This window comes from Rhinoraja longicauda, chromosome 4, assembly GCF_053455715.1.
Source record: "Rhinoraja longicauda isolate Sanriku21f chromosome 4, sRhiLon1.1, whole genome shotgun sequence".
Classification (NCBI taxonomy): Eukaryota; Metazoa; Chordata; class Chondrichthyes; order Rajiformes; family Arhynchobatidae; genus Rhinoraja; species Rhinoraja longicauda.
Window position 1 is genome coordinate 68,604,907 of NC_135956.1, and position 27,378 is coordinate 68,632,284.

Sequence of the window (27,378 nt, forward strand, 5' to 3'; positions counted from 1 at the left end):
GTCGGCGCGGACTTGGTGGATCATAGAGCCAAAAGGCCTATTTCCATGCTGTATTTCTAAACTAAACTAAATTAAACTCAACGAAAGCTAGATCTCAGAACACAAAGGCTGACGTTAAATGTACTCACATTTCCACCACCGCTACATTTCTCTAGCGCCTTTCACATCTCCAAAGCACTTCACTGCTGGGGGATCAGTCTGGCCCTCTGAGTTCCTCCAGCACTTTGTTTTAAACTCAGGATTCTAGCATCTGCAGACTTGTGAGTCTCCTATCAAGAGCTTGGTTTCTAAATAAAACATTTTACTTTCCATTTAATGTCAAAGGTTGTGATATGTGGGGTCACTCAACAAAAACTGCCATTGTCAAATGCTGAAAATATTTTTTATGTACTTTTGTAGGGTAACTTTGAAATCTCTCTGGAAAATGGCAAGGTGAAAGTCGACATTCTGGGCAAGACCCTCACATCTAGAAGCTCTTTCAATGATGGAGCTGGTCACTATGTCTCTGTTCAGAGGACGAAAGACAGGTGTGTTTCCTGATGTTTTTTCCTGGATCTTTTGTTTGTTGAATTGCCTCTTCTGGTTGCAATAGCCTTACAGTAAGAAAACAGACTCTTCAGCCCAACTCATCCATGATGCCACATTTACACAAGCCCCCTTTGTCTGCAATTTGGCCCATATCCCTCTAAACCTTTCCTATCCATGTACCTGTCCAAATATTTTAAAAATATTGTTATTGTACATGCCTCAATTCCTCCCTGCACTGGAACCTGCCAATTCTACCTGACATTGTTTTCATAGAACCTACAAAAAGTACAGCACGGGAACAGGCCCTTTGGCCCACAATGTCTGTAGCTAACATGATGCCCAGACCAACCAATTTCATCTGCCTGCACATGATCCATACCCCTCCATTCCCTGAATATCCATGTGCCTGTCTAAAAGCCACTTAAACGCCACTATCGTATCTGCCTCCACCACCACCCCTGGCAGCGCGTTCCAGCCACTCACTACCCTGCACATCTCCTTTAAAATTTGCCCCTCTCACCTTAAAGCTATGTTCTCTAGTCTTTGACATTTTTACCCTGGGGACAAAGGTTCTCACTATTTACCCTATCTATGTTTCTCACAATTTGATATACTTCTGTCATGTCGCCCCTCAACCTCCAACGTTCCAGAGAAAACAATCCGAGTCTGTCCAACCTCTCCTTGTCGTTAATACCCTCTAATGCAGGCCGCGTTCTGGTAAAACTCCTCTGCACCCTCTCCAAAGCCTCCACGTCGTTCCTGTAATGGGGGCGACCGTAAACGGCACACAATCCTCCCAAAGTGCAGAGTCTCATAAAGTTTTTCCACAACTTTTGTTCTCTGTCAGTATAGTTGTGTCTGTCCCACAACAACGTAATACATGTCAGTCACCATTTTCTTTTTATTTACATTTCCAGGGTCTATTTGAACGTGGACGATCTAGACCGGAGTGAAACATCGGTGGGATTATCTCAGCCTTCCTCGAAAGACACTGTATACTTGGGTGGCGACAAAACCATCCAGAACTTTGACGGCTGCATCAACAATGCTTTCCTGAAGAGGTAAATTAAGTTGACCTTCATCTCTCTGTCTCTAACATCCCTTTCCCTTTCATGTTTCTCCAGCACATTCCATCCCTCTCTCTGAATATATCTCACTCTTTTTCTCATCATTATTACTTTTGTCTCTTCACCACACTGTCGCCAGAAGCATTAAACGTTCCTTCCTCCACAGGCGCTGACTGACCTTCTGAGCATTTCCATAGTTTTCCACTTCCAGAGTCCATTTTCCTGTGCTTTGCCCTCATCCTTCTAAACCTTTCCATCCGTGTACTTGTTCGAATGTCTTTTAAGTATTGTTGTGTACCTGCCTCAACTACTTCCTCGGGCAGCTCGTTCCATAAACCCACATTAAATATCAGCCGATATAGCTCATACAGCAGGGAAAGAGCCCCTTCAACCCAACTTGTCCACGACGACCACCTACATTTGTTTCCATTTGCCATTTGTCCCTCCATTCCTTTCCTATCCCCATACCTGTCCAAATGTCATTTAAATGCTGTTTTAGTACTTGCCTCAACTACTTCTCCTTGGCAGCTGATTCCATATACCCACTACGTCTGTGTGACAACGCTGTCCATCAAGTTCTTAATAAATCTTACCCCTCTCATCTTAAAACTTTGCCCTCCAGTTCTAGATCCCCCTACCTTAGGAAAAAGACATTAAACCCTCTAGGTCTTGATCCTCTACCCTGGGGGTAAAAGACTCTGTGCATTCACCCTATCTATTCCCCTCATGATTTTGTACACCTCTTTGATCACCCCTCATTCTCCTGCACTCCAAGGAATAAAATCCTAGCCTGCCCAACCTCTCCCTGTAGCTCAGGTCCTCAAGTCCTGGCAACATCCTTGTAAATCTTCCAATGCCCTCTGAGGTTCCTCGTGCCTCCATTTGTCTACTCTTTTTCCAGCTTAAATCTTAAGAGTCCTGACCCAAGAAAGGCTTGGCTAATCATCTCTCTCTCTCTCACTTATCTAGGGAAAATCAAGCTCCCAAAGTGGAAAATTTTGTATTTTCAAATGAGCAGTCGAACGTAAACCTGGACACCTGTCGCCAGCCGAGAGCTCCAGAAATGCTCATGTTGAAGGAAGTCAGGAAAACAAACAGCCAGGGGACTATGAAGGCCAACAAGGTGCGTGTACCTGTCAGCACTACACCCAACGTAACATGGAACACAGAACAGTACAGCACAGGAACAGGCCCTTCGGCCCACAATGTTCGTACCGAACATGATACCAAGACCACCTCTCGCCTGCTTGCACATCATCCATATCCCTCCATTCCCTGCAGACCCATATGCCTATCCAAAAGTGTGTTCCACACCACTCTTGTGTCTGCCTCCACCACCACCCCAGGCCCCCATCACACTCTTTTAAAAAAAAAGACTTGGCCGAAGGGCCTGTTCCTGTGCTGTATTGTTCCATGTTTCGTGCCTCTCATGATTTTATATACTTCTAAAGTAATGAGCATCCTTTATTGACAGTGGGCACATTTAATGTGATGTGTTCTTCAAAACAGAATGGAAAGAATCAGAAAGTTCCTCCTGATCATTCAATGAAAGAAAATACAGGCCAGGAACTCAATCGATGTCAGATGTCATGGCAACCGAAGGCAGTCAGCGGGGCCTACCAATTTGGAAACTCACCAGACAGTCGTTTGGAGTATGATTACCTTCCCAAATCGTTTAAAGAAAGGTAAAGTATGTAGTTTGGTTCAGAGATGTAACATGGAAACAGGCCCTTCTGCCCACTGAATCCATACCGAACAGTTCACAATCGTTCAATGTTATCCCACTTTTCCATCCACTCTACGCACGAGGGGCAATTTAAAGAAGCCAATTAACCTACAAACTTATAAACCCACTGACTCCCATAGCTATCTAGCCTACACTTCTTCCCACTCTGCTTCCTGTAAAGACTCTATTATCCCCTATTCCCAATTACTCTGTCTATGCTGCATCTGCAGTCAAGATGAGGTGTTCCATACCAGGTCATCGGAAATGTCCTCTTTCTTTAGGGAACCACGGTTCCCCTCTTCAGTTCTAGATGAGGTGCTCACTAGGGTCTCCTTGATATCCTACAGCTCTGCTCTTGCTCCCCCTCCCCCCATACATAACAGGGTCAGAGTCCTCATTGTTCTCATCTTCCACCCCATCAACTGTCGCGTACAGCACATAATCCTTCGACATTTTCACCACCTCCAATGGGATCCCACCACTAGCCATATCTTCCCATTGCCACCCCTTTCCGTTTTCCACAGAGACCATTCCCTCCGCAACTCCCTGGTCAACTCGTCCCTTCCTACCCAAACCACCCCCTCCCCAGGTACTTTCCCCTGCAACCGCAGGAGATGCAACACCTGTCCCTATACCTCCCCCCCTTGACTTTGTCTCACTGGAAAAGACTGTCAGGGTACTTGGACGGAGGTTCACTTGCACCTCCTCCAACCTCATCTACTGCATCCGCTGTTCCAGGTGTGGACTCCTGTATATTGGCGAGACCAAGCGCAGGCTCGGCGATCGTTTTGCTGAACACCTCTCCTCAGTCCGACTAAACGTACCCGATCTCCCGGTTGCTAAACACTTTAACTCCCTCTCCCATTCCCACACTGACCTTTCTATCCTGGGCCTCCTCCATTGTCAGAGTGAGGCTCAGCGCAAATTGCAGGAACATCACGTATATCGCTTGGGCAGCTTACACCCCAGCGGTATGAACATTGACATCTCTAACTTCAAGTAACCCTTGCTTTCTTTATCTCTCCATTCCCTGCCTCTTCCCAGTTCTCCGACCAGTCTTACTGTCTCCGACTACATTTAATTTCTGTTTGCTTTGTTGTTACCTTCTCCCAACTAACAATGATCTATTCTACATTTTCCTTGATCTCCATTCCCTTTGTCCTATTTTCACACCTTACACTTCTTTATATATACACTTCCTTATCTATGTACCTCCCACTCCCCTGACCAGTCTGAAGAAGGGTCTCGACCCGAAACGTCACCCATTCCTTCTCTCCAAAAATGTTGCCTGTCCTGCTGAGTTACTCCAGCATTTTGTGTCCATCTTTGAATTAAGCCAACATCTGCAGTTTCTTCCCACACAACCTACAAACCTGTACGACTTTGGAGTGTGGGAATAAACCGGAGAACCCAGAGGAAACGCACACAGTCACAAAGAGAACGTGCAAATTCCACACAGACAGCACCCATAGTCAGGATCGACTCTGGCGCTGTAAGGTAGCAACTCTACGGCTGCGCTACCTGCCACCCACCTTGGTTGGCGTGGACGAGTTGGTCCAAAGGACCTGTTTCTGTGCTGTTTCTGTGCTGTATGATTCTACGATATGTTTTGAATTCCAGATCAAAATTCTCCATTGATGTGCGTACGGACTCAGCGGAAGGAATCATCTTCTATGTGGCGGACAAGTCTCAGAGGTCCTTCATGACCCTCTATGTTTCCAAGGGACGTTTCTTCTTCGTTTTCGCTGTCAACGGGAAACGACTGAAGATCAGGAGCAGAGCGAGACACAACGACGGTCATTGGCACACGGTGAGTGGGGGGTGGGGTGGGATGGAGAGAAGGGGGGGGGAGGACGGGCGAGCAAGGGTGCAGAAGAACCTCCACCCTCCCCAACCTCTGGCTCCGTAAAAATCCACGACAGCAGGATCATCACTGTATCTGTTCCTCACGGACCTTTGAAGAAGAGACACAAAGCATTGACGTAACTCAGCGGGTCAGGCAGAACCTCCAGTGAACATGGATAGGCAACATTTCTGGTCGGGATCTTTCTTCACACTGATCACTCCAGAAACGCTCCCTAACCTGTAGTTTGTCTTTTTTTGTAAACCTGCATCTGCAGTTCCTTGATTCCACATTTGCCTGAAGCAGGGTCTTCTGTCCATTTCCTCCACAGATGCTGACTGACCCACTGGGTTCCTCCATATTTTGTGTTCTATGCACATTTTAACAAAATGTGCAACTCAGCAGGTCAGGCAGCATCTGTGGAAGGAAAAGGATGGAAGATGTTTTGGGTCGCGTCCTTTCTTCAGGGGGGAGAATGCTGGCAAAGAGATGTTGGGGTGGGTCAAAGTCTGGCATGTGACAGGGCCGAACAACATGCCACATTCTTCTATTTCTTTGTTCACGATAGTTGTCCATAAGACCATAAACTTGTATTGACTCGAACACACTTAGGTTCATGGGCAAGAAAGAAATAGAGCAAAATGGGTTATTGTGAGCAAATGGGACTAACTTAGATGGGGCATCTTGGTTGGCATAGTAGAACAATCTTAGAGAGAGCAGTTGCCAAACAAAGCTATGTGTTTATGCTTTGAATATGGCACAGTGGCGTAGCAGTAGAGTTGCTGCCATACAGCGCCAGAGACCCAGGTTCGATCCTGACAATGGATGCTGTCTGTACGGATTTCGTCCATTCTCCCTGTGACCGTGTGTGTTTTCTCCGGGTGCTCCGGTTTCCTCCCACACTCCAAAGATGTACAGATTAATTGGCTTTGGTAAAAATGGTGTAGTATGTAAGATAGTGCTAGTGTACAGGGTGATCGCTGGTCTGCACGGGATCTCTAAAGTCTAAAAGTCTAATAACAAAATCTTCTAATTGACCTCCTATATTTGGAGATGTGGGAACACCATATCAACACAATAACTTGGTGTTAATTTTATTTCCTGTGGATTGCCTATATTGATTCGTGCATAACCTGCCCTTTCTCATTTCATAGGTGGTGTTCAGCAGAGAGAGAAGCCAAGGAAAGCTGGTTATTGATGGACTTCGGACACGACAGGGCAGTGTGAGCAGCAGTCCTCTGTTGAAAGTGGAATCACCGTTCTATCTGGGCGGATTACCGTCTGGTAATGGACAACGCAGTCACAAGGTAGCGTAAACTTTGCAACCTTCATCCTCGTTCCCCGAACTTAGTGAGAGACAACTATTTCACACAGAAAGTGAAGGGAATATGGAATGGGGAGGTAGTCGAGGCAGGTACAGGAACAACATTTCAAGGATATGTGGACAGGTACATTTTAGGTTAGTTTGTTATTGTCACGTGTACCAAAGTACAGTGAAAAGCTTTTTTGTTTCGTGCTATCCATTCAGTGAAAATACTTTACATACATGATCACAATTAAGCTGTACATGTTGTACAGTGTACAGATGCTGGATAAAGGGCCGCTGTTGAAGTTTAAAAGAGTGGAGCGATTGTAATGATAGCAGATCCACTTGTGGGCCCAACATGCAGAGAGTTGCCTGGCCTCAGCACCATCCAAAAAGGCCTGATTGGACCAGTTTAGAGGGGGCACCTTGGTCAGCATGCAATAGTTGAGCCGAAGGACCTGTTTCTGTGCTGTGTATGACTGTATGCCTATAACTATGACTGACACCATGCCTCCTCTGATCTTCATAGTATATACTAGACGACCCGTGGACCCGTTGGGTTCCCGTTGTGATTCAAGAGACGTTCAGTTATTTCAAATTCCCTCTCTTCATTCTTTCTGGGCGCGCCGCAGCCGGGCCCGGCAACCCTCCCCCAACTGCGCACACGCGGATATTGGGCCCGGCAACCCTCCCCCAAATGCGCAGGCGTGGCTGCTGGGCCCGGCAAGTGGGAGCGCACTGCGCAGGCACGACTGTCACGTTGATATTTGTCCCAACCCATGTTTATCCTGCCTGCGGCCATCTTCTTTGACCTTCTCCCTGCCGCCGCGCTGCACCATGGGAGGAAGGTCAGGCGCGGGGCACGCTGGGACGGACGCCAGTCCTCCCGGCGCTGGTGCGCAGGTCCGCCGCCGCCGAGCCCAGCAACCCTCCCCCAACTGCGCACGGGCGGATACCCATTGGGGTTCCCGTTGTGACGCAAGATGAACACGGAAGTATTAGATGAAAATGGCGATGTTTATTTTATGGGGGATGTGTCTGAAATACAGTCAAAATGGTACACGAGAGCGCAATAATTTGAACAAAACTTGATACTGCACACCGCTGGTGAATGGTGAGTAAGGTGCCCCTAAATTGTTGCGTTATCTTATTAGCTGTATTTCAGGAACATACATAGGTACCTATATACAAGATGAGACTTTTAGTAATAGGTAGATAGATAGATGAGTACAATCAAGCCATACACAGGTACAACAGGTAGTATAAAGAGAAAAATACCAGTGCAGAATATAGTATAACAGCGTTACAGTGTCTGCTTTGAGGTAGGTTGGAAGATTGGGACTCCACCCTGGCTTATGGGAGGACCATTCAGTAGTGACAACAGTGGGGAAGAAACTGGTGTTACGTGCTTTCAAGCGTTTGCATTGTTACCTGACCAGATAGGGGAGAAAAGGGAATGGATGGGGAGAAGGAGAAATGTGTTGGCAGCGTGAAGTGTAGATGGAGTCAATGGTGGGGAGTCTAGTCTGTGTTATCTACAGGGCTACATCCACAACTCCTGGCAATTTTTGTGGTCTGGCTGTTCCCATAGCCAATAAGATGCTTTCTACGATGCATCAATAGAAGTTGGTGGGAGTTGTTGGCGACATGCCTAACTTCCTTGGTCTTCTGAAGAAGCAGAGGAGAGGGTGTGCTTCCTTGGTCGTGGCTTGTTTAAATTTTGACAATAATCTTTCTGTGTCCAGCGTTTACCAAGAGAGAGCTTCCACGGGTGCGTAAGGAACTTCAAACTGGACGGTAATGTGTTGCCTTCTCCCTCGCGAACATTTGGAGTCACGCCATGCTTCGTCGGTGACGCTGAACAAGGAGCATACTTTGCAGCAGAAGGAGCTTATCTCGTTTTAGGTTTGTTAGATCTTTATCAGTCCAACTGGAAAATCACCTTTGAATTTTTTTAATGTGTATTTTGCTCCAAAGTAATCAAGATAATTAAATTTACCTTCGTGTCTTGTGATATATTTGGTCTTATCAGCTATCAGACACAAAATGCTGGAGTAACTCAGCGGGTCAGGTAGCATCACTGGAGAAAAGGAATGGGTGACGTTTCACGTCAATACCCTTCACCGGACTGAGTCAGGGAGAGAGACACTAGAGGTATGGGAAGGTACAGAACAAGGCAGAGCCTGCATCGATGACTCAGGAAAGGTGGAGCCCACAACGGTCCATTGTTGGCTGGGGACGAGGTGATGATGAAGCAATACAAACGGTTTGATCTCAGGCAACAGAACAATCCTATTGCAAACGAGAGAGCAGTCCTGACCTGCAATCTACCTCATTGGAGACCCTCGGACTATCTTTAATGGACTTTATCTTGCACTAAACATTATCCGCTTTACCCTGTATCCATACACTGTTACATGCTATTCAGTCAGCAAAAAGACTATACGTGATTATAATCAAGCCGTCCACAGTGTACAGGTGCAGGATAAAGGGAATAATGTTTAGTGCAATTTAAAGTCCAATTAAAGATAGTCCCAAGGTTTTCAATGAGGTGGATTGTTGATCAGGACCGCTCTCTAGTTGGTGATAGGATGGTTTAGTTGCCTGATTAACAGCTGGGATAAAACTGTCCCTGAATCTAGAGGTGTATGTTTTCACACTTCTGTACCTTTTGCCTGATGGGAGAGGGGAGAAGAGGGTGCCCGGGGTGAGACTGGTCCTTGTTCATGCTGGTGGCCCTGCCGAGGCAGCATGAATAGTCTCTTGCACGGTATATGTCTGACACCTCTATCTTTGTTTGCAGAAGACTCATTCGTGGTGGGCAAGGACTTTGAACTCCTGTTTGAGGTGCGGCCTCGAACCCACACTGGTGTCCTCTTCCATGTAAACAGCCCTGAAGGAAACTACCTCAGTCTATACATGTACAAAGGAAAGGTAGGTCTGACCTGTGATACTATCGGCTGCATATTATGGAAATGTAATCGCTTCCTTATTCTATCTTAAGTATCTGCTGCAACATTAGATTTAGGACACCATAAGTTAGGCCGTAGTTCTGGTCGCCCCATTACAGGAAGGATGTGGAGGCATTGGAGAGCGTGCAGAGGACGTTTACCAGAATGGTTGACAAGGGCAAGGCTGTAGACATTGTCAATCTGGACTTTACCAAGGCATTTGATAAGCTTCCACATGGTAGGCTGCTCTGGAAGGTTAGATTGCATGGGATCCAGGGAGAGCTATCTGACAGGTTAGAGAATTGCCTTCATGGAAGGAAGCAACAGGTGATAGTGGAAGGTTATTTTTCAGACTCTAAGTGCTGCGGTTTCCTCCCACATCCCAAAGACGTGCGGGTTTGTAGGTTAATTGGCCCTCTGGTAAATTGTGGATGAGAAAATGGGATAATGTTGAACATTGATCACTGGTCGGTGGGCCGATGGGCCGATGGGCATGTTGACATGCTGTATCTCTAAACCAAACTAAACAAAGTGTGCTGCAGAATGCAACTTCTTTTCAGATCAAGTAAAATCAATTCCAGATGTGAGAGATGAGCAGTTTTTGAGCATGTGGCTTTGAGGGGACTGACTCAATTAACTGCAGTCCAGACAGAATTATCGGTGTCAATACATGCTACCAGAAGTTAATTATCCTACCGTACCCATCCACCATCACCACCCCTCCCCCCCCCCCCCCCCCCCCCCCGTAAAATCAATGCCCATCAGCAATTTCACGAAGTTCCCCGGGTATTATGCCATCATCACTTTAAGGTGAAAGATTACTATGCTCCCAAGTCCTTGGTAACCTAGCAACTGATTGATTTATTGCTGAAACACCTCCGCCTTGTCACCTACTCAGTTGAGCTGATAAATGATTTCCCCAGCAACATGTTAAAAGCGTGGTCGACTCCGAAAGTTTGGCCATGGTGTCACAGAGCACGGAAACAGGCCCTTTGGCCCACTTTGTCCATGTCAAACAAGTTGGCATCCTGGGCTAGTCTCATTTGCCTGCATTTGCCCCATATCCCTCTAAACTGTCCTATCCATATATCTGTCCAAATGTCTTTTAAAAGTCCTATTTGTACTTGCTTCCATAACTTCCTCGGGCAGCTCATTCCAGATACGGACTACCCTAAGTGAAAAAGTTGAAAAACCCTGAGGTCCCTCTTAAATCTCTCCCCTCTCACCTTAAGCCTGTGCCCTGTACCCTGGGAAAACGATTGTGTGCGTTCACTATATCCATGCCCCTCATGAGCTTATGAGTTATGAGTTTAGTTTATTGTCACGTGTACCGAGGTACAGTGAAAAGCTTTTGTTGCGTGCTGACCAGTTAGTAGAAAGACAATACATGATTACAATCGAGCCATCCACAGTGTACAGATACGTGTACAGGTATATGATCTTATGCACCTCAATAAGGTCACCGCTCAGCCTCACACTCCAAAGGAAAAGGTCGCAGCCTATTCAACCTCTCCCTACATCTCAAACCCACAAGCCCATGGAACATAGGAGGCTAAGGGGTGACCTTATTGAGATAGATAGAGGATAGATAGAGGATTCTAAAAGTAGGCACAGGCTGAAGGTGAAAGGGGAGAGATTTAAAAGGGACCTCAGGGGGATCATTATTACTCAGAGGATAGTCTGGAATGAGTTGCCAGAGGAATCTATAGAACCGGATACAATTACAATTGTAACAATTACAATATTTACAAATATATGGGTTAGGGAACTCAATATTTAGAGGACCTAGGTTTAAGGTGAGAGGGGAAAGATTTAATAGGAACCTGAGGGGCAATGCTTTCACACAGAGGGTGGTGGGTATGTGGAACGAGCTGCCATAGGAAGTAGTTGTGGCAGGTACTATAACCATTTAAAAGATATTTAGACGTACGTGGATTGGATAGGTTGAGAGTGATATGTGCCAAACGCAGACAGGTGGGACTAGCACAATATGCCAACTTGGTTAGCATGAACAAGGTGGGCCAAAGGGCCTATTTCCATGCAGTTTTAGCTCTATGACTAACAATTCATGAAATATGTGAATCAAATCTCTCACTGTGATAATATTAATATTATGGAAACCACAGCAGTATTTTCTGCTTAGGAACAACACTAACACAATGGACCTGAACAGTTCATTTATCGTTGCATTGTTCTGATTTAAAGGTGTTTATTATTTTTAATTTTTTTAAATATAAAACACGTCCTAATTGTTGTCCACAGGTTACAGTCCATGTAAACAACGGGGCTGGGGACTTCAACACGTCCGTCACACCTCCCTCATTGTGCGATGGACAATGGCACAGAATCGCAGGTGAGAATCCTTCTTTAAAAAAAAGACACAAAGTGCTGGAGTAACTCAGCAGGTCAGGCAGCATCTCTAGCGTACACGGGTAGGCGACATTTCAGGCCGGGACCCTTCTTCAGTCTGAGTGATTCTTGACCCTCTTCATGTCCTCCAGAGATGCTGCCTGACCTGCTGAGCTTTTGAATTGAATTGAAAGATACAGCATGGAAACAGGCCCTTTGGCCCACTGAGTCCATGCCAACCACGACCACCCATTCACATTAGTTCTATGTTATCCCACTTTCCCATCCACTCCCTACACACTAGTGGCAATTTACGGAGGCCAATTAATCTACAAACGTAATCATTTTGGGGAGATTCCCACAGGACTTTGTGTCTTTTATGTAAACCAGCATCTGTAGTTTCGTGTGTCAATGAGAATCCTTCTCAAGCTGTTAAACTTCAGATGACAGCGGTCAAGGAATGTATCTTCCTTCGGCTGTATAGTGGCGTAGCAGGAGAGTTGCTGCCTTACAGAGCCAGAGACCAGGTTGGATCCTGACTACGGGTGCTGTACCGAGTTTGTTCGTTTTTCCTGTGACCACATGGGTTGTCTCTGGGTGCTCCAGTTTCCTCCTACACGCCAAAGACTTACAGGGTTGTAGTCTCTCGTGTGCAGGACAGCGCTAGTGTACAGGGTGATCGTGGTCGACGTGGACTCAGTGGGCTGAAGAGCCTGATTTCGTGCTGCATCGCTAAGTCTAAGTTTAAAGCATGAAATGTGGAAAGGTTAGGCATTAATCCAGCCTGTACAACTCTGGGATGTGGGAGGAAACAATGAGCGCTTGGCGGAAACCCACGAGGAGAGGAAAGATACATCTGCCTGCCGGATGCGTGAAGGTAACGAATTTGACAGCTGTCGTCACTCAGTGTTATTTTATTCTCCACAGTGATTAAGAGAAACAACGTGGTGCAGCTGGACGTGGATGCTGAACGTGACCACGTTGTTGGCCCCTTGGCTTCATTCTCCACCGACACGTCAGACCCTCTCTACGTCGGAGGCTTGCCAGGTACGACCAACATTACCAACATCAGAACCAATGCTTGGAGGTGTATCAGTATTGGCGTATTATTGTCATGTATACAGTGAAAAACCTCCTCTGTCATGAGAAGAATTGATCTGGTAGATGCACAGTCTCTTGCCTAGAGTAGGGGAATCAAGAGGACATAGGTTTAAAGTGAGGGGGGGTAGGGGGAAAATTTAGTAGGAACCTGAAGGGTAACTTTTTTACACAGAAGGTGGTGGGTGTATGGAACGAGCTGCCAGAGGTAGTTGAGGCAAGTACTATCACAACATTTAAGAAACATTTAGACAGGCACATGGATAGGATAGGTTTAGAGGGATATGAGCCAAATGCAGGCAGATGGGACTAGTGTAGATGGGGTAAGTTGGTTGGCATGGCAGGTTGGGCTGAAGGGCTTGTTTCCATGCTGTGTGACTCTATGACATGAATGTGTGCTATCCAATCAAATTGTACCGTACCGTTCAAAGGTAATGGAGAGAAGACCGGAGAAGGGTTGAGAGGGAAAGGTCTGCCATGACTGAATGGTGAAGTAGACTCGATGGGCCGAATGGCCCAATTCTGCTCCTGTGACATTGACTTATGAGCACCATCAGGCCACACAAATGTACATAGAGAAAAATACCAGAGTGCAGAATATATTGTTATAGTATTACAGCTACAGGGAAAATATGTAGATATAAGGAGCTGCAGATGCTCGTTTACAAAAATAGACATAAAATGCTGGAATAACTCAGTGGATCAGACAGCATCTGTTGGTGTTGACTGACTCACTGAGTTACTCAAGCACTTTATGTCTTTTTCAACACAGAAAAGAACCAAGATCAGCGATGAGATTGTTTGAAATATCAGAACCATACACTAGCTTATGGGCTTATAGCCGTTCATTGGTCTGATAACAGTGGGGAAGAAACTGTTCCTGAATCTGCCCGACGAAAGAGGGGTGAAGAAAGAATGGGGTGTGAGTGGTCCTTGATTATGTTAACTGCTTTCCCGAGGCAGCGTGAAGTGTAGATAGAGTCGATGGTACGGAGTCTGGTCTGTGTGGTGGACAGGGCTATATCCACAATGTTCTGCAATTTCTTATGGTCTTGGGCAGAGTTGTTGCCAATCCAAGCTGTGTTGCATCCCGATAGAATGCCTTTTCTGGTGAATCTGTAGGAGTTTGTAAGACTCATAGGAGACATGCCAAACTTCCTTGGTCTTCGAGGCGTTGGTGTGCTATCTTGGTTGTAGCATCAATGGGATTAGTTCAGGACACATTGTTGGTGATACTCTGAGAAACTTGAAGCTCTCGACCATTTCCACTTTGGCGCTAGTGAAGTTGACAGGGGTGTGTACACCATCCTGCTTACTGGTCACTAACTCACTCCTTCGTCTCTCTAAATTTTAAAAATGTTGAAAATTTCCCTTATTACTCGTTAGCACTTGCAGACATTCCAATGCCAAACACATTCCAAGGTATAATTCTCGACAAGATATTGCATGCGCTTCAGATTTATTGTGTGCAGTTCTGGTCACCTCATTTGCAGGGGGTTGGAGAGAGTGCAGAAGTGGTTTACCAGACTGCTGCCTGGATTAGAAGGTATTAGGTCTAAGGAGAGGTTGTACAAATTTGATTAGACACAAAATGCTGGAGTAACTGACCAGGTCAGGCAACGCCTCTAGAGAAAATTGAAAAAGAAAATGTTTCTGGCCGAGTCTCTTCTTCAGACAAACTTGGATTATTTTCTCTGAAATGCCGGAGGTTGGGGGGAGACCTGAAGGAGTTCATAAAATTATGATAAGCATAGATAAGGTTGAGTCAGAACTTTTTCCCCAGGGTGGAAATATCAAAGGTCAGACGGGGAGCCAGGTGCCAGGCAGATACGAAAATGGCATTTAAGAGGCTTTTAGATAGACACATTGATATGCAGGGAATGAAGGGAAATGGATCATGTGTAGGCAGAGGAGATTAGTTTAGCTTGGCATCGTTCAGCACCAACACTGTGGGCTGAAGTGCCTGTACTGTTCTCGGTATAGTCTGACAATAATCCTCATATTAAGGGCCTGAAATTTAAAGGGTCTTAGCTACAAGGAGAGGTTGGACGAATTTGGAATATTCTCTCTGAAACATTGGAGGCCTAGGAGAGATCTGATTGATGTACATAAAATTATGAGGCATAGATAGGGTAGACAGTCAGAACCTTAGATAGGTCAGAACCTTTTCCCAGAATGGAACACAAGAGGGCATAGCTTTTAGGTGAGAGGGTGACATTTAAAGGAGATGTGCGAGGCAAGTTTGTTACACGGAGAATGATGGGTGCCTGGAACACGCTACCAGGGCTGGTGGTGGAAGCAGATATGATAGTGACGTGTAATAGGCTTTTACATATGCACATGGATATGGAGGTATATGGATCACATGCAAGCAAAGGTGATTTGTTTAACTTGGTACCATGTTCGTCACAGTCATTGTGGGCTGAAGGGCCTGTTCCTGTGCTGTATTGTTCAATGTTCTGTGATATATTCACAAGTAACCCAGCCAGGCACAATAGTTTATCTTGCACTGAATGTTATACCCTTTATCCTTAATCTGTACACTGTGGATGACTTGATTGTAATCAATGGTTTCTTTATCGCGTGCACCCAGGTACAGTGAAGGACATTTTTTACTGCACCTGGGTACACGTGATAATAAAGGAACCATTGATTACTTTATTCCTTTATTATCACGTGTACCCCGGTGCAGTAAAAAATGTCCTTCACTGTACCTGGGTGCACGCGATAAAGAAACCATTGATTACAATCATGACTGGTTATCACACAAATAAAAGCTTTTCACTGTACCTCGGTACACGTGACAATAACAAACTAAACTACGCCTTTGGCATGGGGATCGTCAGAGTTGCCTGCCACGTTCCACACTCTGAAGATACACAAAATGCTGGAGTAACTCCGTGGGGCAGGCAACATCTCTGGAGAGAAGGAATGGGTGACGTTTCAAGTCGAGTTCCTTCGTCAGACTCGAGTATGTTCCATGCTCTTGTGTTCTAAAACCTTTTTCTCTTTCTCACCTCACAGGGGGCGTGCAGGTATCTCACTTCCCGACCCGCGCGTCTTTTGTCGGCTGCATGGTGAACGTAATGGTCAACGTGAAGCCAATGCCCCTCAGGAAAGCCACGGAGGTCCATGGTGCGGTCAGCGTGAGACAGTGCCCCGCTGTGTGAAGCACCACCACCCACGCATCTCCAAAGATAACTCTGCCTTCTTGCACTTGGTGCCCAATAGATGACTGACCTCTGCCACCACGCAGAACTATTAATTTATTGTAACTACAGGTTTGCATTTTTTCCCTAGTTGTAGTCCAGTGAATTTGATGCATTTATGTTTGGCTTAAAGTATCTGCAGTCCTTAACTATTAAACGAGAAATGACGTACTAACGTTGTGAAAGGCGATTCACGTATTTTACATTCTAACTGGTGCTGTTCTCTGGGGGCCAAATATATTATTAAAATTTGCTGCTAATTTTATATTTTTATACTTGAATGATTAATATGCAAAAAGATATTTCTAAAATAAACTTGATTCAAACATTAAGCTGCTCATTTATTGTACTTATTCAGTCATTAAACTTGAATCAGTCCTTGATTCAGGGACATGGAACAATACAGCACAAGAACAGGCCCTTCAGCCCAAAACATCTCTGCTGAACGTGATAGCATGACCACCACTTATCCACTTGCACATAACCCATATCTCTCCAGGTCCAAGTGCATATCTAAAAGTCTTTTAAATTCCATTACGTTTCTGCTTCAACCACCACTGTTGGCAGGGCGTTCCAGGCACTCACCACCCTCTGAGCAAAACACTTGCCCAGAACATCTACTTTAAACTGCTCCCGTCTCATCTTAAAATTTTGCCCTCTATATTTGATTTTTCCATCCTGGAAAGATCTTGAGGGGCAACCTTATAACTCAAAGGGTGGTGGGTATATGGAACGAGATACGAAAAAGGTAATTGAAGCAGGTACTATATACAACATTTAATAGGCATTTGGACAGGTACATGGATAGGAAAGATTTAGAGGAATATGGGTCAAACACATTTATTTATTCACAAAATGCTGGAGTAACTCAGCAGGTCAGGCAGCATCTCGGGAGAGAAGGAATGGGTGACGTTTCGGGTCGAGACCCTTCAGACTGATGTCGGGGGTGGGACAAAGGAAGGATATAGGAGGAGACAGAAAGATAGAGGGAGATCTGGGAAGGAGGAGGGGAAGGGAGGGACAGAGGAGCTATCTGAAGTTGGAGAAGTCGACGTTCATACCACCGGGCTGCAAACTGCCCAGGCGAGATATGAGGTGCTGCTCCTCCAATTTCCGGCGGGCCTCACTATGGCACTGGAGGAGGCCCATGACAGAGAGGTCAGAATGGGAATGGGAGGGGGAGTTAAAGTGCTGGGCCACCGGGAGATCAGTTGCGTTAATGCGGACCGAGCGCAGGTGTTCAGCGAAGCGATCGCCGAGCCTGCGCTTGGTTTCGCCGATATGCATAAGTTGACATCTAGAGCAGCGGATGCAATAGATGAGGTTGGAGGAGGTGCAGGTGAACCTCTGTCTCACCTGGAAAGACTGTTTGGGTCCTTTGATGGAGTTGAGGGGGGAGGTAAAGGGACAGGTGTTACATCTCGTGCGGTTGCAAGGGAAAGTGCCCGGGGTTGGGGTGGTTTGGGTAGGAAGGGACGAGTGGACCAGGGAGTTACGGAGGGAACGGTCTCTGCGGAACGCAGAGAGGGGAGGGGATGGGAAGATATGGCCAGTGGTGGGTGACGGAAATGGATCGCCATGGGCAAGTTGGGCAAAGGGCATATTTCAAGCTGTATGACAAGGATGCGTCTGACATTACCCAACAGCCATGTGCAGTGAGAATAACTCACAGGTAAAGAGTGTAAAAAGAATCTAAGTTGTGTCTTTCAGAGTACGACCTCAATGTGAAAGGGTGTCAATGTATTGAAATGAGAGATAGATTCATAGATTCTTACGGCATGGAAACAGGCCCTTTGGCTCAACTTGTCCATGCTGACTAAGATGTCCCATTTACACTAGTCCCACTTGTTTGCATTTTCCCTTTATCCTAAATCTTTCCTATTCATGTACCTGTCCATTCTCATGGTAAACTCTGAAGTAAACTCTCATGATTTTTCAGTCCATCGCCATGCTCTTAGTGATGGCAGCATAGGTAATCAATAGTCAATTTATTTGTCACATACACATAAATGTGCAGTGAAATGAAAAATTACCCGCAGTTCAACAATAAGACCAATAAGAATAATCAATAAAAATGCAATAACACATACAATCATAACCAACACCAAACAAAAGAAACATCCATCACAGTGAGTCTCCTCCAGTCACCTCACTGTGATGGAAGGCCAGAATGTCTTTTTCTCTTCCCTGCCGTCTTCTCCCGCGGTCAGGCTGTTGGAGTTGCCCCGTCGGGGCAGTCGGGGCTCCCGACATTGAAGCCCCCGCCGGGCGGAGAAAATCCCGCGGCTTATTTCAGGCTGCGCCGGACAGTGAAAGGTCCACGGCGGGCCGACCCAAGCCCCGCGATTCGGGGTGGGCGAAGACGCTGCCGGAGCTCCCGATGTCGGCCCCCACCCAGGGGCCTGCGGGCTTCGGACGTCCAGGCGGCCCGCGCCGAAGCCTCCGGAGACGAGTCGCAGCCGCTCCCGCAGCCTCCGAAGGCAGCCAGCGCCGCAGGTGGTGAGTCCGGGCCGCGGGCTCTGCGAACCAGAGCCCAGGTGGTCCCAGCCGGAGCCCGCCAGCTCCAGGTGCATGGCCGGTGGTAGGCCACAGCGGGAACTGAGACACGACACAGAAAACAAAGGTCGGGTCTCCGTTCGGGAGAGACAATGTACAGTTCCCCCCCCCCCCCCCCCACATAACACACAACCGCAGACACTACATCATATTTAAACTACAATTAAGACAAAAACAACAAAAAACACAAAAGACAACGGACTGCAGGCAAGCCGCAGCTGCGAGGGCAGCGCTGGCTCCTCCTCCTTTTTGCATAACTAGCTTATGTCAAATGTAGTCATCATCACAGTTCATTAAGCTATGGAAAAGGAGAAAAAACTTGCAATCTGAAAATCATGACATGCATATTTAATGACTTTATATTTATTGTGGTCCAAAGGGACTCCATTGTGGGTTTACAGTTTGCCTTTGTTATGTCTCAGAAATGGTCTCCCTTGCTTTGGCTGTTCTTGGTTTTGAAATATAGTCTCCGTAAGTGCTCGCATGAGGCAAAGACAAAACAATATGGCAAATTGTACAAACTCAAGGCCGGAGATCAAACATCTCATCAATTGAAAGAAATATCATACATGTTTGGTGACAATCGTGTTCAGTCTGAAGGGTCATCCATTCCTTCTCTCCAGAGACGCGGCCTGTCCCGCTGAGTTACTTCAGCATTTTGAGTCTACCTTCAGTTTAGGTCACTGCTGCAGGAAAGATGCCATTAAGCTGTAAAAGGAGCCAAAGAGATTTACAAGGATGTTGCCAGGTGGAGGTTGGGCAGGCTAGAACTTTATTCCTTGCAATGTAGGATGCTGAAGGGTGTATAAAATATCATGAGGGGAATAGATAGTCTTTTTCCAGGATAATGGAATCAAGAACTAGAGGGGAAAAAAGACAGTGCTGGAGTAGCTCAGCAGGCCAGACAATATCTCTGCAGAACATGTATAGGCAACATTTTGGGTCCGGACTCTTCTTCAGACTGGGCATAGGTTTTAGTTGAGGGAAAATATTTAATAGGAATCTGAGGGGCAACTTTTTCACAAAGAGGGTGTGGGTATATGGAACAAGCTGCCAGATGAGGTAGACACAACGTGGTAGAGTAACTCTGCAGGGCAGGCATCCTTGGAGAAAAAGGATGGGTGATGTTTCGGGTCACGACCCGTCTTCAGGAGGTAGTTGTGGCAGATACTTGAACATTTAAAAGATATTTGAACATAGATAGGAAATGTTTAAAGAGATGTGGGCCAAACACAGGCAAGTAGAAGGAGCATATTGGTCGGCATGGACGATTTGGGCTGAGGTACCTGTTTGTGCACTATATAATAATAATAATAATAATCCATTTATTTTATATAGCGCCTTATCGCATGCTCAAAGCGCTTTACAAAAACAATTAACATAGAAACAAACAGACAAACTATCCTGACGGAAAAGCGGCGAATACACAACGCCAGCGTCCTCTCACGTCAGGGTCCGGCAGTAGACATTAAAAAGCACAAGACACACAGATATAATTTTTTACACAAAACAGCCATCACAGTGATTGCTCTAGGCACACCCTCACTGTGATGGAAGGCAAAGTCTTATCTCCTCCTCATTCTTCTCCCGTGGTGCCACGAGGTGATCGAGGCTCCCAACTTTTTGAAGCCCCCACCGGGCTTTATGACTTTATAACTAAAACAAAGTGCTGGAATGACCCAAAGTGCTGGAGTAACTCAGCGGGTCAGGCAGCATCTCCGGAGAAAAGGTGACATTTCAGGTCGAGCCCTTCTTCAGACCTTGCTGAGTTTTATTGTCGGTATAACTCGTTTTCACCTAACCCACAGCCAACAATAGACCGTTTCCTTTATTATCATTACTTATTGCTTTCATTCATTTGTTCTCTATCTGTCTTTATTACTGTATCTCTCATTTCCCTTTCCCCTAACTCTCAGTCTGAAGTAGGGTCTCGAACCGAAACGTCACATTCATTTTCTGCTGAGATGCTGCCTGATCCACTAAGTTACTCCAGCTTTTTTAAATCTTTTTTATATCTGTCTATGTTAAACTGGAGGGTTGCTGATAAACAGAATGCAAGGGTCAACATCATCAGGAAACTTGCAGGCAACAGTTGGGGATCCAATGCACACACCTCCGTGCCGCAAGCTTAGCCCTCGTCTACTCAACAGCCGAGTTTTGCTCAACAGCTTGGGCTAATAGCTGCCACACCAAATGAGTTGACACTGTCCTTAATTCTGCAATGCGGGTCATCACAGGGACGCTTAAGTTAACATCTTTGCAGTGGCTCCCTGTCCTCTCTCACATCGCCCCTCCCAGCATACGCCGAAGGGAGAGGATGTTGAAAGATTGGTGCACCATTGGGGCTAACCCTGACCTTCCCATCCATGCTGACTTGAACAATCTGCCCAACATGTGCCTGAAGTCCTCCAAACACTTCTGGTCTTCAGCCAAATCCCTGGAAGACTTTGACCCCAAGACCGAGTGGCGCAGAGCCTGGAAAGATGTCAACACCAATAATGGAGATGTCATCACAGAACCCAGTGAAACCACCGGGATTTGACCTCCATCGCAAGCAATGGCTAACCCTGAACAGGATCCGCACCCTCCAAGCAAGAACAGCCCATCACCTGCACGTGAGGGATGACAGACAGCCCTGCTTGCGACTGCAGATATCCAGACCAGACCATCCCACACATCGTGAATGACTGCTCACTGAGGCTTTTCCCTGGTGGCATTAAGGCCATCCACCCAGCAACTGCTGCTGCCCGGGCCTGGATGTCTACCCTTGACCTACAACTTTAGGCTGTGCACGCCATACGCAAGAAGAATGTTAAACTGGAGACCCAGGAGATCAGGGGACATCTGTGGAGGGAGATGGTGTGTCCTCTTCCACAGGTCCCGCCCACCTGACATTGAATGACAGCTTGTGCCGATAACAGGGGAGGGGCTGGTTCTGTCGTTGACTGACAGCGCACCTCCCAATCACAGCGAGGGGCGAGGTCTGGGCCTGGTCTGATTGGCGCAGCCCGGGGGAGCGCCGTTGCCAGGTCACCAGCTGCGCGTTGCGAGGTGCGTGTCAGAGGCCGGCCGGGCGGCGCGGACGCGGAAGGGGCAAGGGGGAGCGGGCTAGCGGGCTAGCGGCGCGGCCCGGGTACGCGAGGCCGGGGATCGAGTGAGGAGCCCGGACAGGCGAGGCCGGGGATCGAGTGAGGGGCCCAGAGCCCGGCCGACGCCGCCTCCCCGCCGGCTGAGGAGCGATGGAGCGCAGGCGGCTGGAGACGGCGGGTTCGAGCTCAGGCTCCAGCTCCAGTTCGGTGTCGGGTTCGGCGGTCGCGGGCCTCCCTCCGCGGGAAGACTCCGAGATGGCGCTGGCCGGCATCAACATGCTGCTCAACAACGGCTTCAGGGAGTCGGACCAGCTCTTCAAAAAATACCGGTCAGTCAGCACATTGACAGCGCTCCGAGCGCCTTCGGGTCGGGCTCGGGTCCACGCGGATCGCGCGCTGTTCGGGTTCGGGTTTCCTTGGTTCAGGCTCGGCTCTGACTCGGGTCGGGTTCGGCCCCTCCTCAGCTGCGCTCGGACTCGGTCGGGTTCGGCCCCTCCTCAGCTGCGCTCGGACTCGGGTCGGGTTCGGCCCCTCCTCAGCTGCGCTCGGACTCGGGTCGGGTTCGGCCCCTCCTCAGCTGCGCTCGGACTCGGGTCGGGTTCGGCCCCTCCTCAGCTGCGCTCGGACTCGGGTCGGGTTCGGCCCCTCCTCAGCTGCGCTCGGACTCGGGTCGGGTTCGGCTCTCCTCAGCTGCGCTCGGACTCGGGTCGGGTTCGGCTCTCCTCAGCTGCACTCGGACTCGGGGTTCGGCTCCCCTCAGCTGTCCTCGGACCCGGGTCGGGTTCGGCTCCCCTCAGCTGCGCTCGGGTCAGGTTCGGCGCCCCTCCTCAGCTGCGATCGGACTCTAGTCGGGTTCGGCCCCTCCTCAGCTGCGCTCGGACTCGGGTCGGGTTCGGCCACACTCGGGTCAGGTTCGGATCCCTTCAGCCGCGCTCGGCTCGGGTCCTCTCGGCCGCCCTCGGGCCGGACTCGATGTTGCGGATGGGAGAAGCCTGAAATAAGAGGAAATAGACAATAGACAATAGGTGCAGGAAGAGGCCATTCGGCCCTTCGAGCGAGCACCGCCATTCAATGCGATCATGGCTGATCATTCTCAATCAGCACCCCGTTCCTGCCTTCTCCCCATACCCCCTGACTCCGCTATCCTTAAGAGCTCTATCTAGCTCTCTCTTGAATGCATTCTGAGACTTGACCTCCACTGCCTTTCGAGGCAGAGAATTCCACAGATTCACAACTCTCTGACTGAAAAGGGTTTTCCTCATCTCCGTTGTAAATGGCCTACCCCTTATTCTTAAACTGTGACCCCTGGTTCTGGACTCCCCCAACATTGGGAACATGTTCCCTGCCTCTAACGTGTCCAACCCTTTAATAATCTTATATGTTTCGATAAGATCCCCTCTCATCCTTCTAAATTCCAGTGTATATAAGCCTAGCTGCTCCAGTCTTTCAACATATGACAGTCCCGCCATTCCGGGAATTAACCTAGTAAACCTACGCTGCATGCCCTCAATAGCAAGAATATCCTTCCTCAAATTTGGAGACCAAAACTGCACACAGTACTCCAGGTGCGGTCTCACTAGGGTCCTGTACAACTGCAGAAGGACCTCTTTGCCCCTATACTCAACTCCTCTTGTTATGAAGGCCAACATTCCATTGACATTCTTCACTGCCTGCTGTACCTGCATGCTTCCTTTCAGTGACTGATGCACTAGGACACCAAGATCTTGATGTACGTCCCCTTTTCCTAACTTGACACCATTCAGATAATAATCTGCCTTCTTATTCTTACCACCAAAGTGGATAACCTCACACTTATCCATATGGTGAGGAAACAAGACAGGTTGTCCAGGTGCCTCCTTTCGAGCACCAGAGGCGCGGGTTCGAAGTTGACCTCGAACACTGTGTGGTTGTTTGCACATATTCCCTGTGATTGGGGCCCCACATCATCCCAAGGATGTGTAGGTTTTTGGGTTAATGGTCCATTAAAACTTGCTTTTAGTGTGTAGGAGAATGGTGTTGTCTGAGGTTGGGGCGGGGCGGGGAGGGGGGGGTGGCATTTGATGGAAACTATGGCTATTTTGGTGCAAGTATTGCCAACAATTTGTGCAACCACATCAAAAATGGGACCCAGAGATCAACACCTACTTCCTCAGAAGACTAAGGAAGTTCATCATGTCACACCCTGGTCATTCATTCTTCTACCCTCTCCTGTCAGGCAGAAAATACAAATGTTTGAAAGCACATACCAGCAGAGTGAAGAATAGCTTCTTGGCTAGAAACAAGGAACTGCAGACACTGGTTTATAAAAGAAAACACAACGTTCTGGAGTACCTCAGCGGGTTTGGCAGCATCCATTTAGCAGGGTCAGTCTGTAGAAGGGTCCTGACGTGAAACATCACCTATCTGTGTGTCATAGCTTCTTTCCTGCTGTCATCAGACTCTTGAATGGCTCTCCTATTTGGTCAAGAGATATTCCTGATCTTTCTGTTGTAGCTTTACACTTTTTTATTGAACTATCTCTGGAGTGAAGAAATGGGTAATGTTTCGGGTTGAGACCGTTCTTTATCGACCTGAAACACCACCCATTTCTTCTCACTTCTTTCTCAACCCGAAACATCACCCATTTCTTCTCTCCGGAGATGCTGCCTGAGTTACTCCAGCATTTTGTGTCTGTCCTCAGTGTAAACCAGTATCTGCAATTCCTTTGTATGTGTAAATAAGTATCAATGGGTTAAAGGACCTATCATTATTCTAAAATACTGGAAACACTCATCGGGTCAGACGGCATCCATGGAAGGAGAAATTGCTAACCTTTCAGGTTCAAGGCTGTACTTGCAACTTCAAGTCTAAGACCTGGAACTAGGAAAGGGAGAATACGAGACAGCACAAATATTGTTTCAAGGTGGGACCATTCTCCATACATCCCGACCCAAAACATTAAATGTTATTTCCTTTCACAGATGCTGTCTGAGCTGCTGAGTTCCTCCAGCATTTTGTCCTTAGCTCAGGATTCCAGCATTTGCAGTTCTATGAGTTACCAGCCTATTAACCAGTTGGTCTGACCCTTTCTCTTATCCATCATTCCCTGCCTTCTCTGCAACTGCAAGCTAACTTGTTTTCTCTCTTTCACATGACAATTGCGATGAAGGCTCCCTCATTTGGAATGTTAATCAGGCCACTGCCTGAGCTGATGCTTCCAACATCTTCCGATTATATTTTAATTTATCTGCAATTTAAAAAAAAATCAAGGCAGTTAATTAAATGCAGAACGTTCTAATTTATTAGAGTGCTGGTAGATGTACATTATTGTTGGTTTTGATGCTCTATGGATGCTGTCTGACCCACCAAGGTCCTCCGGCAGTTTGTTTTTTATTCAAGATCCCAGCAGCTGCAATTTCTTGTGTCTTTATTTGTTTTGAGAATTTTAAGTTTGTTTATTATTGTCATGTGATGGAGGTACAGTGAAAACCTTTGTTTTTGCATGCTATCTAAGCAACATGGATACTCTATGTAAATACAATCAAGTCAAACTCAAATCCAATAGAAAGAGCAAAGGGAAAGAGAAAGAATGCACAGTATAATTCTCAACATTGTAATGTAACTGTTGCATAGACAAAGTCCGATGTCTGCAATGGGGTAGAGTTGAATCCGATAGTACCCTGGCTAATGGATGGAGTATTCAGAAGCCTGATAACTGGAAGAAGCTGTTAGAGACTCAGCACACTTCCAAGCTTCAGCACCTTCCGCCCAACGAGTGCAGGGTGAAGGAACAACTGTGATTGGACGAGTCTTTGGTTATAACATATATAACATATAACAACTACAGCATGGAAACAGGCCTGTCCGGCCCTACCAGTTCACGCCGACCATTCTCCCTGACCTAGTCTCATCTACCTGCACTCAGACCATAACCCTCCAATCCCCTCCTATCCATATACCTATCCAATTTACTCTTAAATAATAAAATCGAGCCAGCCTCCACCACTTCCACCGGAAGTCCATTCCATACAGCCACAACCCTCTGAGTAAAGAAATTCCCCCTCATGTTACCCCTAAACCTTTGTCCCTCAATTCTGAAGCTATGTCCCCTTGTTGGAATCTTCCCCACTCTCAAAGGGAAAAGCCTACCCACGTCAACTCTGTCCGTCCCTCTCAAAATTTTAAAAACCTCTATCAAGTCCCCCCTCAACCTTCTACGCTCCAAAGAATAAAGACCCAACCTGTTCAACCTCTCTCTGTAGCCTAAGTGCTGAAACCCAGGCAACATTCTAGTAAATCTCCTCTGTACCCTCTCCATTTTGTCGACATCCTTCCTATAATTTGGCGACCAGAACTGCACACCATACTCCAGATTCGGCCTCACCAATGCCCTGTACAATTTCAACATTACATCCCAACTTCTATACTCGATGCTCTGATTTATAAAGGCAAGCATACCAAACGCCTTCTTCACCACCCTATCCACATGAGATTCCACCTTCAGGGAACAATGCACAGTTATTCCCAGATCCCTCTGTTCCACTGCATTCCTCAATTCCCTACCATTTACCCTGTACGTCCTATTTTGATTTGTCCTACCAAAATGCAGCACCTCACACTTATCAGCATTAAACTCCATCTGCCATCTTTCAGCCCACCCTTCCAAAAGGCCCAAGTCTCTCTGTAGACTTTGAAAATCTACCTCACTATCAACTACTCCACCTATCTTAGTATCATCTGCATATTTACTAATCCAATTTGCCACACCATCATCCAGATCATTAATGTAAATGACAAACAACAGTGGACCCAACACAGATCCTTGGGGCACTCCACTAGACACTGGCCTCCAACCTGACATACAATTGTCAACCGTTACACTCTGGTATCTCCCATTCAGCCATTGTTGAATCCATCTTGCAACCTCACTATTAATACCCAACGATTTAACCTTCTTAATCAACCTTCCATGTGGAACCTTGTCAAATGCCTTACTGAAGTCCATATAGACAACATCCACAGCCTTGCCCTTATCAATTTCCCTGGTAACCTCTTCAAAAAATTCAAGAAGATTAGTCAAACATGACCTTCCAGGCACAAATCCATGTTGACTGTTTCTAATCAGGCCTTGATTATCCAAATAATTATATATATTGTCCCTAAGTATCTTTTCCATTAATTTTCCCACCACAGACGTCAAACTAATAGGTCTATAATTGCTAGGTTTACTTTTAGAACCTTTTTTAAACAACGGCACAACATGCGCAATGCGCCAATCTTCCGGCACCATCCCTGTTTCTAATGACGTTTGAAATATTTCCGTCATAGCCCCTGCTATTTCTGCACTAACTTCCCTCAATGTCCTAGGGAATATCCTATCAGGACCTGGAGACTTATCCACTTTTATATTCTTCAAAAGTGTCCGTACCTCCTCTTCTTTAATCCTCCTAATTTCCATCACTACTCTACTTGTTTCGCTTACCTCACATAATTCAATATCCTTCTCCTCGGTAAATACCGAAGAAAAGAAATTGTTTAATATCTCCCCCATTTCTTCCGGCTCAGCACATAGCTGTCCACTCTGACTCTCTAATGGACCAATTTTATCCCTCACTATCCTTTTGCTATTGACATATCTGTAGAACCCCTTGGGGTTTACTTTTACATTACTTGCCAA

The 27,378-nt window shown here is 46.8% G+C and overlaps 3 protein-coding genes across 4 annotated transcripts in view; 2 read left to right on the forward strand and 1 right to left on the reverse strand.

Annotated features, from left to right (window-relative positions):
• Positions 1-16,387, forward strand: part of lama3 (laminin, alpha 3) — a 195,125-nt gene extending 178,738 nt beyond the window's left edge. Inside the window, 11 exon segments of the mRNA XM_078397982.1 lie at positions 400-527; positions 1,446-1,589; positions 2,565-2,718; positions 3,105-3,280; positions 4,942-5,131; positions 6,319-6,471; positions 8,216-8,375; positions 9,274-9,404; positions 11,684-11,774; positions 12,698-12,817; positions 15,893-16,387. Coding sequence (XP_078254108.1) covers positions 400-527; positions 1,446-1,589; positions 2,565-2,718; positions 3,105-3,280; positions 4,942-5,131; positions 6,319-6,471; positions 8,216-8,375; positions 9,274-9,404; positions 11,684-11,774; positions 12,698-12,817; positions 15,893-16,038 — 1,593 coding nt within the window. The 3' untranslated portion in view covers positions 16,039-16,387.
• A 131-nt stretch (positions 16,388-16,518) lies between these two features.
• On the reverse strand, positions 16,519-22,210 carry LOC144592841 (uncharacterized). Its single transcript, XM_078397986.1, has 2 exons — positions 22,050-22,210; positions 16,519-18,675 (listed from the first exon to the last, which is right to left on the reverse strand). The coding sequence occupies exon 2, from the start codon at positions 18,648-18,650 to the stop codon at positions 18,222-18,224; it is 429 nt and encodes a 142-aa protein (XP_078254112.1). The 5' UTR covers positions 18,651-18,675; positions 22,050-22,210; the 3' UTR covers positions 16,519-18,221.
• ttc39c (tetratricopeptide repeat domain 39C) overlaps positions 21,683-27,378 on the forward strand; it is a 60,431-nt gene continuing 54,735 nt past the window's right edge. For both annotated transcript variants that reach the window (XM_078397983.1, XM_078397984.1), the window contains exon 1: positions 21,683-22,051. In XM_078397983.1, the coding sequence (XP_078254109.1) occupies positions 21,873-22,051 (179 nt within the window). In that variant the 5' untranslated portion in view covers positions 21,683-21,872. The remainder of the gene's footprint in view (positions 22,052-27,378) is intronic.

Bases quoted from the DNA above. Each gene is read 5' to 3' on its own strand.
- LOC144592841 (XM_078397986.1), bottom strand. From the start codon at position 18,650: ATGCACCTGGAGCTGGCGGGCTCCGGCTGGGACCACCTGGGCTCTGGT.